The sequence below is a fragment of the Hyla sarda genome, chromosome 5, assembly GCF_029499605.1.
Source record: "Hyla sarda isolate aHylSar1 chromosome 5, aHylSar1.hap1, whole genome shotgun sequence".
NCBI classification, from domain to species: Eukaryota; Metazoa; Chordata; class Amphibia; order Anura; family Hylidae; genus Hyla; species Hyla sarda.
Window position 1 is genome coordinate 167,362,541 of NC_079193.1, and position 15,568 is coordinate 167,378,108.

Genomic DNA, 15,568 nt, shown 5'->3' on the forward strand with positions numbered 1-15,568 from the left:
GGTCCATGTCAAGTCCTGAAAAAGGCCAAACCACATCACATTTCCAGCAAGGTACAGTGAGTTGAAATTCTTTTTATACTTGTTCCTTTAATTTGATTTTTAGCAGCTGGCAGGGGTCCGGTTAAGTATAGTGTGCATGCCTTTTATAAAGCACTCAATGCTGGGTTTATATTTATTCTGCACACCTTCTATACTTGAAAGCATTTTAAAAGTCAATGACACAGTGGAAAAGTTCTCCATGTATTACTGCAGTATTAAAAGAATCTGAGAACAAATACAAGGGACTGCGTATGGAGATATTTTTTTGCAAAATTAGTACATTTTGTTCAGACCATATCTTGCTGAAATTGAGATAAAATGTATACATTGATGATCAATACTAGATTACCATTGTTCACACAGTGCTCTTTCAGACATATTTAATTCATGGACAAATTGTGTCCACATTGTGTCCACATTGTGTCCGCATTGTTTTCATTAATGTGCTCTATGTAAGTCTATGAGAACGTGATTGTCTGCGCAGACAATATGTAAAAATACAGATGCGTACTTATTTACGAGGCTGTATCAAATGCATCTATAAAATCCACAGACAACCATTTTTCCTACGACTTACATAGAGCAATTTTAATGTAAAAAATGGAGACAGAATTTGTCTTCGATTTTGTGGATGTATTTTTACCAATAAAATATGCCTGAAAAAACACTGTATGAGCCTAGCTTTAGCTCCCCTCTCTAGCCAATTTCCCAGAATGGAATCTAAGAATATGACGTACAGTACAGTTAATCATTTTACACTGGGATCTAGAAGTTTCACGTTATACTAAAGAACTTTTAATCACTGTCTACAATCTAAAAATAAATAGATGTGTTCATTAATTTTTTAAAGGTGTCAAAAAAAGGGTGCTATTCTGACTGACAGGCATAAATTAGTTAATAGGGATTTCAGGGCAAGAGAAATATTTTGTAATGCAGTGTGGATGTGTGAAACATAAAAAAAGAAGGCATACTCACCTGCACACAGCTGCTATTCTAATCTCTCAGTGCCTGCTGCTGTCCGCTTCTTATAATTTTATTTTTATTTTTTTGCAGTAAATGGCTGCGCTGAGAGGTAATTTCCACCATAAGCAAAATGTTGTCAGAAAAAGCAATCAGCAGTGGACACCCGGAAAACTTAGAATAGCAGCTGTGGGGGCTTGGGGCAGTTAAAGGAGTACTCCAGTGGCAAACAATTTTTTTTTTTTTAAATCAATTGGTGCCAAAAAGTTGAGCAGATTTGTAAATTACTTCTATCTAAAAATCTTAATCCTTCCAGTACTTATTAGCTGCTGTATTCTACAGAGGAAATTGTATAGTTCTTATCTCTCTGCTCTCTGCTGACACCTCTGTTTGTATCAGAATTTGTCTAGAAGCAAATCCCTTTAGCAAACCTCTCCTGCTCTGGACAGTTCCTGAAATGGACAGAGGTGTCAGCAGAGAGCACTGTGGTCAGACAGAAAAAAACTAAATAGAAAAAACTATATAGAAAATAGAAGTAATTTACAGATCTTTTTAACAGATCTTTTTAACTTTCTGGCACCAGTTGATCAGAAAATGGGGAAAAAAAGTATGGGAACTCACCAAAGATTTTTACACAAGGTCTGGTCCTGCAGGACTCCTGCTAATGGGAACAGTGGAGGAGATTTATCAAAACCTGTCCAGAGGAAAAGTTGCTGAGTTGCCCATAGCAACCAATCGCTTTTTTCATTTTTCAGAGGCCTTTTCAAAAGTGAAAGAAGCAATCTGATTGGTTGTTTTGGGCAACTCAGCAACTTTTCCTTCCTCTGGACTGGTTTTGGTAAATCTCCCCTAGTGTTCCTGCTACGTAAAAAGTGCAGGAACTCTGTATCCATGCATTCCTGCAGGAATTAGGTCCTGCAGAAGTACACTATGTGCATGGACTATCTGAGAAGTTACAGGTGATTTCCAACCCCACATTAGTGATATGTTTCTCACTTTAGTCTTCTTGCTTTCTCGTCTGCAGCATTCAGCTTTCTTAGCCTCATTCTTTCTCTTGGGGTCATTTTCTGCACTTCAGAAAGTTCTCGAAGAGTCTGAAGATGGAACTTTCTCTGACTGTAAAAACACAGAAACTAAGAGTAAGGAACTAATATTTTCAAAATTACTGATCAAACACTCCCCAAAGTCTTTGCTCACTTACTTCACTATATTAAAATCTATTTCACAGCTTAGTATGAACATTATGCAGCTTAACTGAATCAAACAGCAAGCATTAATAATGACACGGCAGGTGAACCATGAATTAGAAGTATAATTTACTAGAAGAACTTACATTTCATTCTAATCACTTTAAATCCTACTTTGAAAATCTCATTGTGTAGAAATAATTATGGGAAAATCAAGTTAAAACAGAGAAATGACAAGTTCCATAATGACAAGACACTAAGTCATAAAAATGCAGTTTTAGCTCCTTCTCTTGACCTACTTCTAACATCAAACAGACATTTCCAAAAGTTAGCTGCTTTCCTAGGATTCAGGCAACTCTAGATAAACAGTTCACAGTGAAACTTAAAATATAATAATATTATAAAAGTAAATGGTAATGATAAATAATTAAAAGGGAAGTACAGGATTGGAAAAACATTGCCTTGTTCTTCTTAAACAGTGTTTAAATGACTGTTGCTAGGTTGTATGTGGCAATACAGTCAAGGGTATTAACTGCTTTTCTAAGGCTATGTACCCATCTGCATCAGAGGCTCTGTCCGGGCCTCTATTTCAGATCATGTTTAGGAGGAATGAATGTGACTGGCCGGTCTGCTACATGACATCCCCCGATGGATCCCAAGAGACACTATTAATGGGGTCTGTCTGGTTTCTGTATGTTATTCATCATTTTGTAGGATTTTAATGGGACAAAAAATACAGCATGCAGTGTATTTTTGCCTTGTTCTTTAAACAGAATCTGAGATAAAGGCCCAGAATGGAGCCTAATGCTGTGAGTCAAATCTAATTCTGAGTTTCCACTTTTTCTAGCATTTGATCACCTAAAATATTGGGTTTAGTGTGGGTGAACAGGATGACCATTTCCTTTAACCACTGTGTTATCCCCTCAAGGATATTATTAAAGGGAATGTGTCACGGCGATCCGATCATCCGGGACGGCATACGGAGGTCCCCTCACCTGCCTCCGCTGCCTTCCATGGGTCCTCTGCTCTGGTCTGTGATTGAGCAGACCAGAGCAGAAGATGACCGATAATACTGATCAGTGCTGTGTCCTATACATAGCACTGAACAGTATTAGCAATCGAATGATTGCTATAAATAGTCCCCTATGGGGACTAATAAAGTGTAAAAGTTAAAGTTTAAAAAAAAAATTTTTTAAAGTAAAAAAAATGTGAAAAAAACCCTCCCCCAATAAAAACGTAAATTGTTCCATTTTTACTATTTCACCCCCAAAAAGTGTAAACATTTTTTATATGCATATTTGGTACCGCTGCGTGCGTAAATATCCGAACTATTAAAATGATAATGTTAATGATACCGTATGGTGAATGGCGTGAACGTAAAAAAAAAAGTCCAAAATTGCTGCTTTTTTATAACATTTTATTTAAAAAAATAATAAAAATGTATTAAAAGTTTTATATAAGCAAATATGGTATCAATAAAAAGAACAAATCATGGCGCAAAAAATGAGCTCTCATATTGCCGCTTATACGGAAAAATGAAAAAGGTATAGGTCTTCAAAATAGGGGGATTTTAAATGTACTAATTTGGTTAAAACCGTAACCGTAAATTGTACGGCGTGAAAACAAAACCTTCCAAAATGTGCAAAATAGCGGTTTTCTTTTTAATTTCCCCACACAAATAGTATTTTTTGGTTGCACCATATATTTTATTGTAAAGTGAGTGATGGCATTACAACGGACAACTGGTCGCGCAAAAAACAAGCCCTCATACTAGTCTGTGGATGAAAATATAAAAGAGTTATGATTTTTGGAAGGCGAGGAGGAAAAAAAGAAAACGTAAAAATAAAATTGTCTGAGTCTTTAAGGGGTTAAATGAGAATGTAAAGAGAAAGTAACTTGAAACTTGGCTGCTGCAAATTTGACCCACCCCTCTCCTTGCTGGTGACCTCACACCTCCCTTCCTCTTGTGTCTGTACAAGAGAAGGCGGAGAAATTCCACTGTGCCGCGCCATCTTGTTGGTGACTGAACAATGGTGAAGTACAGCTGCTATAGATTAATTGTATAATTATATATATATATATAGGAAGAATCTGCTTCGTATGCAGCATTTTGCAATACCAGTGGATGACATTTTAACAGATCTACTCCATGGTTCACAGTCTAGTGTAAACATTTCCCTTTGCAGTCAGTCTGCAGTGACCCAGTAAGGAACAGACAGTCAGTGACGCACACACGCTCAGTACAGAGACACATACAGACTTTGTACTGAGCGTAGCTCTCAAACATGGCTCTCCCAGGCTCCTGAAGGGCACGTGATATGCACTGTACTGAAACGTTTATAATAATTAAGGAACCTGGTAAAGCTGTGTGTTACAGTTATGCCCTGAAATTACTCATAGCCCTGTAATGATAACAGAGCCTTGCTGTCTCACACAGCTTTCCCAGGCTCCTGAATGGCATGTGATCTGCTTAGTACAGATTCAGGAGCTTGGAAAAGCTGTGTGTGACAGTTAGACTGTTATCATTACAGGGCCATGAGTCATTGAAGGGTCTGAATGCCACACACAGCTTTCCCAGGCTCATTATTGGCCAGAAATGTTTCAGTACTAAGCAGATCAGGAGCCTTGGAAAGCTGTGTGTGACAATCAGTGGGGAGGTCTACACATTGAGGAGGTTGGGGCTGTGCAGGGAGCTGAGCGTCAGGACTGACAGGCAGGTCACAGAGGTGAGAAGGGGGAAGGAGGACGGAAGGGACGGAAGCTCTAAACTTTGTATAATCTGCTCCTGTCTGATGTCTGCAGAGTGAGCTGAAAGGAGACCAGGGCAGGACTGTGTTATGTGTGTGACTGTGTGGTGCCCCTCCCCCATCCACCTCTCTGATGCTCTCTGCTCCATTGATAGGTCCCTGTTCCTCAGGGACTTCAAGAAAATGGCTTGGGCTCCCCTTTTCATTTCACCACCCTTTACCCTGCACATGTGCAGTAAGCAGTCGATGCTTTTCTATGAGACACTCCCAGTCTTAACTTTCCCATGCCCTTGTGCCTGCCAAAAAGCAACTGTGCAAGTGTTGTGAAGTGACACACCACAAAGAGACTACAATATGGCAGCGTCCAGTACACACTTTATTAATAAATAACATTAAAACTACATCCTAAAACTAAATACATAAATGAAATGCTTCATCTTCATCTTTCATTTTTTTTTAACCCCTTCAGGACGGAGCCCATTTTGGCCTTAAGGACCGGAGCGTTTTTTGCACATCTGACCACTGTCACTTTAAACATTAATAACTCTGGAATGCTTTTAGTTATCATTCTGATTCCGAGATAGTTTTTTCGTGACATATTCTACTTTAACATAGTGGTAAATTTTTGTCGATACTTGCATCCTTTCTTGGTGAAAAATCCGTAAATTTGATGAAACATTTGAAAATTTTGCATTTTTCTAACTTTGAAGCTTTCTGCTTGTAAGGAAAATGGATATTACGAACACATTTTTTTTTTGGTTCACATATACAATATGTCTACTTTATGTTGGCATCATAAAATTGACGTGTTTTTACTTTTGGAAGACACCAGAGGGCTTCAACGGTCAGCAGCAATTTTCCGATTTTTCACAAAATTTTCAAACTCAGTATTTTTCAGGGACCAGTTCAGGTTTGAAGTGGATTTGAAGGGTCTTCATATTATAAATACCCCATAAATGACCCCATTATAAAAACTACACCCCCCAAAGTATTCAAAATGACATTCAGTCAGCATTTTAACCCTTTAGGTGTTTCACACGAATAGCAGCAAAGAGAAGGAGAAAATTCACAATCTTCATTTTTTACACTCACATGTTCTTGTAGACCCAATTTTTGAATTTTTACAAGGGGTAAAAGGACAAAGTTTTTACTTTTATTTGTAGCCCAATTTCTCTCGAGTAAGGACATACCTCATATGTCTATGTAAAGTGTTCGGGCGGGCGCAGTAGAGGGCTCAGAAGGGAAGGAGCGACAAGGGGATTTTGGAGAGTACGTTTTTCTGAAATGGTTTTTGGGGGGCATGTTACCTTTAGGAAGCCCTTAAGGTGCCAGAACAGCAAAAAAAAAAACACATGGCATACCATTTTGGAAACTAGACCCCTCGGGGAATGTAACATGGGATAAAGTGAACCTTAATACCCCACAGGTGTTTCACGACTTTTGCAAATGTAAAAAAAATAATAATAATTTTACCTAAAATGCTTGTTTTCCCCAAAAAATTTTATTTTTAAAAAGGGTAATAGCAGAAAATACCCCTAAAAATTTGAAGCCCAATTTCTCCCGATTCAGAAAACACCCCATATGGGGGTGAAAAGTGCTCTGCTGGCGCACTACAGGTCTCGGAAGAGAAGGAGTCACATTTGGCTTTTTGAACGCAAATTTTTCTCTGGGGGCATGCCGCATTTAGGAAGCCCCTATGGTGCCAGGACAGCAAAAAAAAAAACACATGGCATACCATTTTGGAAACTAGACCCCTCGGGGAACGTAACAAGGGGTTAAGTGAACCTTTATACCCCACAGGTGTTTCACGACTTTTGCATATGTAAAAAAAAATTATTTTTTTTACATAAAATGCTTGTTTTCCCAAAAATTTTACATTTTTAAAAAGGGTAAAAGCAGAAAATACCCCCCAAAATTTGTAACACAATTTCTCCCGAGTACGGCGATACCCCATATGTGACCCTTAACTGTTGCCTTGAAATACGACAGGGCTCCAAAGTGAGAGCGCCATGCGCATTTGAGGCCTAAATTAGGGATTGCATAGGGGTGGACATAGGGGTATTCTACGCCAGTGATTCCCAAACAGGGTGCCTCCAGCTGTTGCAAAACTCCCAGCATGCCTGGACAGTCAACGGCTGTCCGACAATACTGGGAGTTGTTTTGCAACAGCTGGAGGCTCCGTTCTGGAAACAGTGGCGTACCAGACGTTTTTCATTTTTATTGGGGAGAGGAGGGGGGCTGTATAGGGGTATGTGTATACGTAGTGTTTTTTACTTTTTATTTTATTTTTTGTGTTAGTGTAGTGTAGTGTTTTTAGGGTACAGTCACACGGACGGGGGTTCACAGTAGTTTCTCGCTGGCAATTTGAGCTGCAGCAGAAAGTTTGCGGCAGCTCAAATTTGCAGCCAGATACTTACTGTAATCCTCCGCCCATGTGAGTGTACCCTGTACATTCACATTGGGGGGGACATCCAGCTGTTGCATGACTACAACTCCCAGCATGCCCGTTGGCTGTCGGTGACTGCTGAGAGTTGCAGTTTTGCAACAGCTGTAGGCACACTGGTTATGTATCACGGAGTTTGTGACCTAACTCAGTGTTTCACAACCAGTGTGCCTCCAGCTGTTGCAAAACTACAACTCCCAGCATGTACGGTGCATGGTGTACGGTGACTGCTGAGAGTTGTAGTTTGCAACAGCTGGAGGCACACCGGTCGTGAAACACTGAGTTAGGCAAAAAAAAAAAAAAACTCTGAGTTTCACAACCAGTGTGCCTTCAGCTGTTGCAAAACTACAACTCTCAGCAGTCACCGACAGCCAACGGGCATGCTGGGAGTTGTAGTTATGCAACCATCAGATGCACCACTACAACTCCCAGCATGCACTTTAGCTGTTTGTGCAAGCTGGGAGTTGTAGTTATACAACAGCTGAAGGTACACTTTTCCATAGAAAGAATGTGCCTCCAGCTGTTGCAAAACCATAAGTCCCAGCATGCCCATAAGGGAATGCTGGGAGTTGTGGTGGTCTGCCTCCTGCTGTTGCATAACTACAGCTCCCAGCATGCCCTTTTTGCATGCTGGGAGCTGTTGCTAAGCAACAGCAGGAGGCTGTCACTCACCTCCAACGATCCAGACGCTGCAGGTCAGTCCCTCGTCGTCACCGCCGCCGCCGCTGCTCCTGGGGCCCCGATCCCAACAGGGGCGCCGGGGATCGGGGTCCCAGCACCCGGGGTGCACGTCCCGCACCCGCTCACGTCCTCCAGAAGAGGGGCGGAGCGGGTGCGGGAGTGACACCCGCAGCAGGTGCCCTGATTGGTCGGCCGGTAATCCGGCCGACGAATCAGGGCGATCGTGAGGTGGCACCAGTGCCACCTCACCCCTGCAGGCTCTGGCTGTTCGGGGCCGTCAGAGACGGCCCCGAACAGCCAGTAATTCCGGGTCATCGGGTCACTGGAGACCCGATTGACCCGGAATCGCCGCAGATCGTTGGCTGAATTGTCCAGCGATCTGCGGCGATCGCCGACATGGGGGGGCATAATGACCCCCCTGGGCGATATGCCGGGATGCCTGCTGAACGATTTCAGCAGGCATCCGGCTCCGGTCCCCAACCGGCTAGCGGTGGGGGCCGGAATTCCCACGGGCGTATGGATACGCCCTCGGTCCTTAAGGACTCGGGATGCAGGGCGTATCCATACGCCCTATGTCCTGAAGAGGTTAAATAAATAAAAATGGTGACACATTCCCTTTAAGGCTTTGAGGACACAGCCAATTTGAAACTTTGCTTTCTAAAGAGGCATAACAATTTTTTCCATCCACAGAACCATGTGAGTGTTTTTTGAGTCACCAATTTAACCTTGTATGATACCTGTAAACCTGTAATGTAACCATATAATGTATGGCACAACCATAAATATTTATTTGTGGAGGGAATTTGGAAAAAGCAAACAAACAAACAAAAAATTTTTTGCATGTTTTTTTTTTTTTACGCAATGCACCCACCTTACGGTAAAACTGACATGTTCTCTTTATTTTGTCAGTCAATGGGGGAGATTTATCAAGAAATGTTAAGCGGAAGAGTGGTGCAACTGCCTATAGCAACCAATCATATTGCTTCTTTAATTTTTCACAGGCCTCTTTAAAAATCAAAGAAGCGATCTGATTTGTTGTTATGGGGAACTGCACCACTCTTCCTCTGCACAGGTTTTGATAAATCTTCCCCAAAATGATTAAAACGATACCCATATTTACATGCTTGTCTGTTACTGTACTACATTTAAAAAAAAATTCTTTTTTTTTGTAAGAAAATAAAGTGTGTGCTTAAGTTGCCCTTTCTTACTTTTCCGTATACAGGTCTGTATTAGGGTAGGGTCACAATGGACAGATACGCAGCGTATTTGGCGCTGCAAATCTTCCAAGCAGTGAGAAATACGTTGCGTATGCACTAGGAACAGACACAGTGTTATGCTATGCGCTCCTGCCTCACACGCTGGCCGTGAGCGCATGGTCCCCTTACTTTCTACTGCCGACGGGGCTGGGACTCGCATTGCGGAACGCACCCGCATGCGAGCCCCAGTCCGTCACTCTCCGGGTGGTTCCCCTGCCTCTGCTTCTGCGCCGCAGCTTTAAGATTTAAAGGGCCAGTACGCTCATTAGTGTAACCACCTGTGTCTTGTTGATAAATTCCTCCACCCTCTTCAGTTCTCTGCCGGATCTTTGTTGCCTTGTGCCCTAGAGAAAGCGTTCCTTTGTATTGCCTTGCCGTGTACCAGATCTCCTGCTCTTGTGACCTTGACCTTGCTTCTCTGCTGCTTGCCTACTGAACTTCTGCTACGTCCCGACTACGCTACTGTGCCGCCTGCTCTGACCTACAGCTATCCTGACTACGAGTTGTCTCATCCCTTCTGTGCTTCGCATCTCCTCAGCTGCCTGTGTGGCTGAGTATATCCAGGAGAATCTCCAAAAGGGATTTATCCGTAAGTCCTCTTCTCCTGCTGGAGCATATTTCTTCTTTGTAGGGAAGAAGGATGGCTCACTCCGTTCATGCATTGACTACAGGGGACTTAACAAAATCACGGTCAAGAACTGTTACCCTCTACCTCTTATCTCTGAACTTTTTGACCGTTTACGTGGTGCCAAGGTCCTCCAAGCTGGACTTGTGCGGTGCGTATAACCTCATTCGTATCCGAATGGTTCTTCAGAGACTACGGAAGAATCATCTCTACGCCAAAATGGAGAAATGCCTGTTTGAAAAGTCTAGTCTTCCGTTTCTTGGCTACATTGTCTCTCATCAGGGCCTGCAGATAGATCCAGATAAGTTATCTGCAGTTTTGGATTGGCCTCGTCCCTTGGGCCTACGTGCAATTCAACGCCTTCTGGAATTCGCTAACTATTATCGTCAGTTTATCCCACATTTTTCATCCTGTGTTGCTGCTATTGTAGCTCTCACTAAAAAAGCATCCAATCCTAAGTCTTGGCCTCGAGAGGCTGAAGAGGCCTTCTCCCATTTAAAGTCTGCATTTGCCTCTGCTCCCGTGCTTACAAGACCTGATCCAGAGAGGCCCTTTGCGTTGGAGGTTGATGCCTCATCTATTGGAGCGGGTGCTGTCCTCACACAGAAAAACGCCAAGGGCAAGAGTGTAACTTGTGGGTTCTTCTCCAAGACTTTCTCTTCTGCTGAGAGGAATTACTCCATTGGAGATCGTGAACTCCTCATTATTAAGCTAGCTTTGGAGGAATGGCGACATTTACTGGAAGGTTCTTCTCATCCGGTCAGCATCTACTCCGATCATAAGAATCTTCTATACCTTCAGTCTGCTCAGCGTTTGAACCCCCGCCAGGGAAGATGGTCACTGTTCTTTTCCCGTTTCAACTTCTTCATTCACTTCCGTCCTGCAGACAAGAACATAAGGGCTGATGCACTCTCCAGGTCCTCTGACGTGATTGGTTTGGACTCCACACCTAGGTACATTATTCCTCCTGACCATTTGATTCCTGCCGCTCCTGACGAGATTCAGCAAGTTCCTCAGGGAAAATCCTTTGTGCCCACCAGATTGAGACGCAAGGTCTTGAAATGGGTAATTCTTCCTTGACAGCAGGACATCCTGGAATAAGCAAGACCCTACTTCTTATTTCCCGGCACTACTGGTGGCCCCATCTTGAACGTGATGTTTCTGCTTTTGTTCGGTCCTGTGTAACTTGTGCCCGTGACAAAACTCCTCGGCAAAGACCTGCAGGCCTCTTACAGCCTTTACCGATTCCAGAGACGCCCTGGTCCCATATTGCCATGGATTTCATCACCGATCTGCCACTTTCTCATAATAACACAGTCATCTGGGTCGTGGTAGATCGGTTTTCCAAGATGGCTCATTCCTCTACCAGGTCTTCCATCTGCTCTGCAGCTGGCAAAGTACTTCTTGTCGCATGTCTTTCGTTTACATGGTCTTCCACAGCATATCGTTTCGGATCGAGGTGTGCAGTTTGTTTCTAAGTTCTGGCGAGCCCTTTGTAACTGTCTGGACATCAATCTGGACTTCTCCTCGGCCTACCACCCTCAGTCCAATGGTCAGGTGGAAAGGGTCAATCAAATCCTTGAGACTTATCTTCAGCATTTTGTTTCAGCTTGCCAAGATGATTCCGAGTCCACGAGGTCGTCTCCCTTTTTTGTTGTCTACGGACTCCATCTCCATCCTCCTCTTCCTCTCCCAGTCTCCTCCGGTGTGCCTGCTGTTGATGAGCTGGTCCGTGACTTCTCCACCATCTGGCAACAGACCCGACAATTATTGCCCCAGGCTTCTTCACGCATGAAGGCGCAAGCGGATAAAGGTAGAAGACCTCCTTCGTCCTTCTCTCCTGGTGACATGGTGTGGCTTTCATCCAAATACATCCGCTTCAAGATCCCCTGTTACAAGCTCGGTCCCCACTACCTTGGTCCCTTCCAGATTCTACAAAAGATCAATTCTGTCTCCTACAAACTCTGTCTACTTGCTACGTTACGTATTCCCAATTCCTTCCACGTCTCTCTCCTCACGCCTCTTGTTGTAAACCGGTTTTCTCAGAAGAATCCTCTCCCAACACCTGTCTCCGGCTCCTCTAAAGTCTACAAAGTTAAACAGATCCTTTCTGCAAAAACTGTGAGAGGTAAAAACATTTTTGGGTCGACTGGGAGGGTTATGGTCCTGAGGAGAGATCTTGGGAACCTGAGGAGAATATCCTGGACAGTGACCTTCTCAGGAGTTTCCTCTCTCGTAAAAGGAGGGGGAGACCGAAGGGCGGGGGGGTACTGTTACGCTATGCGCTCCTGCCTCACATGCTGGCCGTGAGCGCATGGTCCCCTTACCTTCTGCTGTTGACGGGGCTGGGACTCGCATTGCGGGACGCACCCGCATGCGAGCCCCAGTCCGTCACTCTCCGGGTGTTTTCCTTGTGTCTGCTTCCGCCTCTCTGCTCCGGCGCGTGTGTCCCCATCCCTTAGGGCGTGCGTGCGCCGCAACTTTAAGATTTAAAGGGCCAGTACGCTCATTAGTGTAACCACCTGTGTCTTGTTGATAAATTCCTCCACCCTCCGCAGTTCTCTGCCGGATCTTTGTTGCCTTGTGCCCTAGAGAAAGCATTCCTTTGTATTGCCTTGCCGTGTACCAGATCTCCTGCTCTTGTGACCTTGCTTCTCTGCCGTCTGCCTACTGAACTTCTGCTACGTCCCGGCTATGCTACTGTGCCACCTGCCCTGACCTACAGCTATCCTGACTACGAGTTGTCTCCTCCCTTCTGTGCTTCGCATCTCCTCAGCCACCTGTGTGTTCGAGCCGTTGCCGGGGGTTGCGACCTGGGTGTCACCTGCAGCTGCAAGCCCATCCTGCTTTGTGGCGGGCTCTGGTGAAGACCATCGGCACTTTAGACTCCGCTCCCTGGCACGGTCCGAGTCATCTGCCACACAGGTCCAGCGGATCCACATACACCGGAGTTCCTGTCTTCAGAAACGTGAGTGTTACACACAGGGCATTCCCCACCGCAGCCCTGTGTCTGCAATAAGGTTTGGGAGCCGGCCATGCGTCACAGTTATGCCGGTGCCCTTGGCCGGCCTCCAAACCTTATTGCAGACATGGGGCTTTAATTTTTTCTGGATGCCTAATATGTTTGTTTGTTAATTTATTATTATTTTATTATTTATTTATTTTTAACATATATTAAATTTGTAAAATGGGGGAAAAAGGGTGATTTTATTTTTATTGAGGGAGGGGGCGCATTTATATTTAAAAAAAATGTGCTACTTTTTTTTGGTACATTTTTTAAGTCCCACAGGAGACTATTTAGAGCAATCTTTTGGTTGCTATTACTGTTCAGTGTTATGCATTGGCACAGCACTGATCAGTCCAATTGGCAATCTACTATGAAGAGGCCACCATTTTGACTCATCTGACCACTGCAATAGTGCTATTGGTGGTCAGATGAGTCTCACAAAGCCTAAACTGCTTTAGGTGCAGTGATCAGGGTTAAGTCACTTCTCAAGACCTCCTTAGAAAAAAACATACAACTTATACACAAATATAAAACAGCAATCAAAAACTGGATCTAAGTTCATAGCAAAGAAAGTCAGTGTTAAGGTAGGGTCACATGTAACTGATCCGCCTGTGACCCGACCCATAGTGTGCCTCCAGCTGTTGCCACCCCCCACCTCGCCCCCTGGCCTGCTCACAGCGGCAATACGCCACTCCGAGCAGCCAAACAGGGCCTGCAAATCGCTGAGTGCACTGCAGTGTACTCAGACATCGCAGATCAGCTACGATGTCTGGGTGCACTGCACATGCGGCCGGGTCACATTAGCGGATCCGCAGTACTTAATCAGGTTTTCCTGCACCCCGAAGCACATTTCATCTCCTGAACTTTTTTTTCTTTTATACACTGACTTTCTCTGCTATAAACTAAGGGAGGGACTGAATAGATAATAGACAATAGGAGTCTCCATATAAAATCCCTGCCTCAGTTTAAAGGTACGGTAATTACTAATGTTGGTATGTTTAGGGATACCTTTGATACGGAACGTCACTGTTGTTTGACCCTTCTCACCATTGCAGTGGGACATACTAGCCTCTGAAGGGAACAAATTTAATGGGGATTAGGTGGACATACTATAGGCAGACAAAGAAAGTGTGTGCAATGTACACAATATATACTTTTCTTCTGCTATACACTGACTTTCTTTGCTATGAACATCCAGTTTTTGATTGCTGTTTTATATTTGTGTATAATAAAGTGGTATGTTTTATTCTTAGGAGGTCTTGAGAACTCATTTGTTTGTGTGTATAGAGGTATATGGAGTTCCCCTGTTTGTGCAAAATACAGCAGTATTAGATATAATGTAGTCACTATGACAAAATATCGAATTATTGCAATTTTTTTTCATTGGCTTCAACAGGGAAGTCAAATCTGCAAAAGATCTGCAATTATTGCATAGTTGCTGTGGCGACAGTGCAGATCTGCAGCAAAATTCACACTTTTAAATTTCAAATACATACAGTTTTTAACATAAGCATAATCTGCACCAAAATGTGCAGAGGCAAATCTGCATTAAATGATAATAATAATAACAAGAACAATAATTTATATAGCATTAAGGAATTTCGAAACACTTTACAATCTTGTCAGAAATTATTTTATCTCAAATGAAGAAGATAATACAAGGTTTGCAAGTTTTTACTTACACAGCGTTTCTAATTTGGACAGCTTCTTTTTGGCAGATTATTGTTTTTTCTTCTTGTAGATCTGAACCGTAGAGCTTTAATTTTACCTTCTAAAAGCAAACCACAGTACAGCAACTCAGTTAAAAAATGTAAATGCTTCATCAGAAAATTACATACTATTTTCTATTAGTATTGGCTTATACTGATGTTGGAGAACTACGGCCTCCGTGGGATAGGTTTTCCTACTAAGATAAATCTGTCTAAACTGTTGAATTATGTGAAACTGAGCATATTATTAATGTAAATGTTTCTGAAAATGTTCTTTTGAGAGATTTATACATCCTAATCCCCTGTGTGGCTGCTTTGTTTTGATAAACTGTTGCCCTCTGTTATGATTGCCTGGGTTATCCGGCATTTCTTTTTCTTTTAAAGTTCACATTGCCGCTGTGCTCCGTCCCATTAGGGACCCGTTCAGCTCTTTTTTTGTGCCGAAAGCCCCAAAAAGGGGTCGGAACACAATGGACTCCATCAGGTCCCCACAGAGTCCCGACCAATCCCACTGACTTGAATGGGGTCCATTTGAGATCCGGTAATTTCCAAGAGTTCAACGGAGAAAAAAAATTATGCATGCAATAGTTTTTTCTCTGCTAAACTACCATAATTCTGATAGACTTGCCAACAGAGCTTGTATAACGGAGCCCGACGGCAATGTGTACGAAACCCTAACTAATGTTCCCAGGAAGTGTTTTAAAATAAAAAATAAAAAAGTATCTACTTACCTCCCTCGATCCCCCTGCTGCCTTCGGTATAGGTGGTCAGTCTCGAATGCAGTTCCCATTCCCGAGCTACATGTGGTATCACATTGTCCCTTTTGCCCTGTCTTAGCCAATAATTGGCTGAATGGTGATGCTATCTGTAGTTCTGGTAAGTATAGTGCGGAGGAACCCGGGAACTGATACAGG

At 43.2% G+C, this 15,568-nt stretch overlaps 1 protein-coding gene across 3 annotated transcripts in view; it reads right to left on the bottom strand.

The window, feature by feature from the left end:
- The window catches only part of NEK11 (NIMA related kinase 11), a 331,532-nt gene that overhangs the window by 96,510 nt on the left and 219,454 nt on the right, over positions 1-15,568 (bottom strand). For all 3 annotated transcript variants that reach the window (XM_056520669.1, XM_056520670.1, XM_056520672.1), the window contains exons 9-10: positions 14,628-14,716; positions 1,996-2,115 (exon numbers count right to left, since the gene is read on the bottom strand). In XM_056520669.1, the coding sequence (XP_056376644.1) occupies positions 1,996-2,115; positions 14,628-14,716 (209 nt within the window). The remainder of the gene's footprint in view (positions 1-1,995; positions 2,116-14,627; positions 14,717-15,568) is intronic.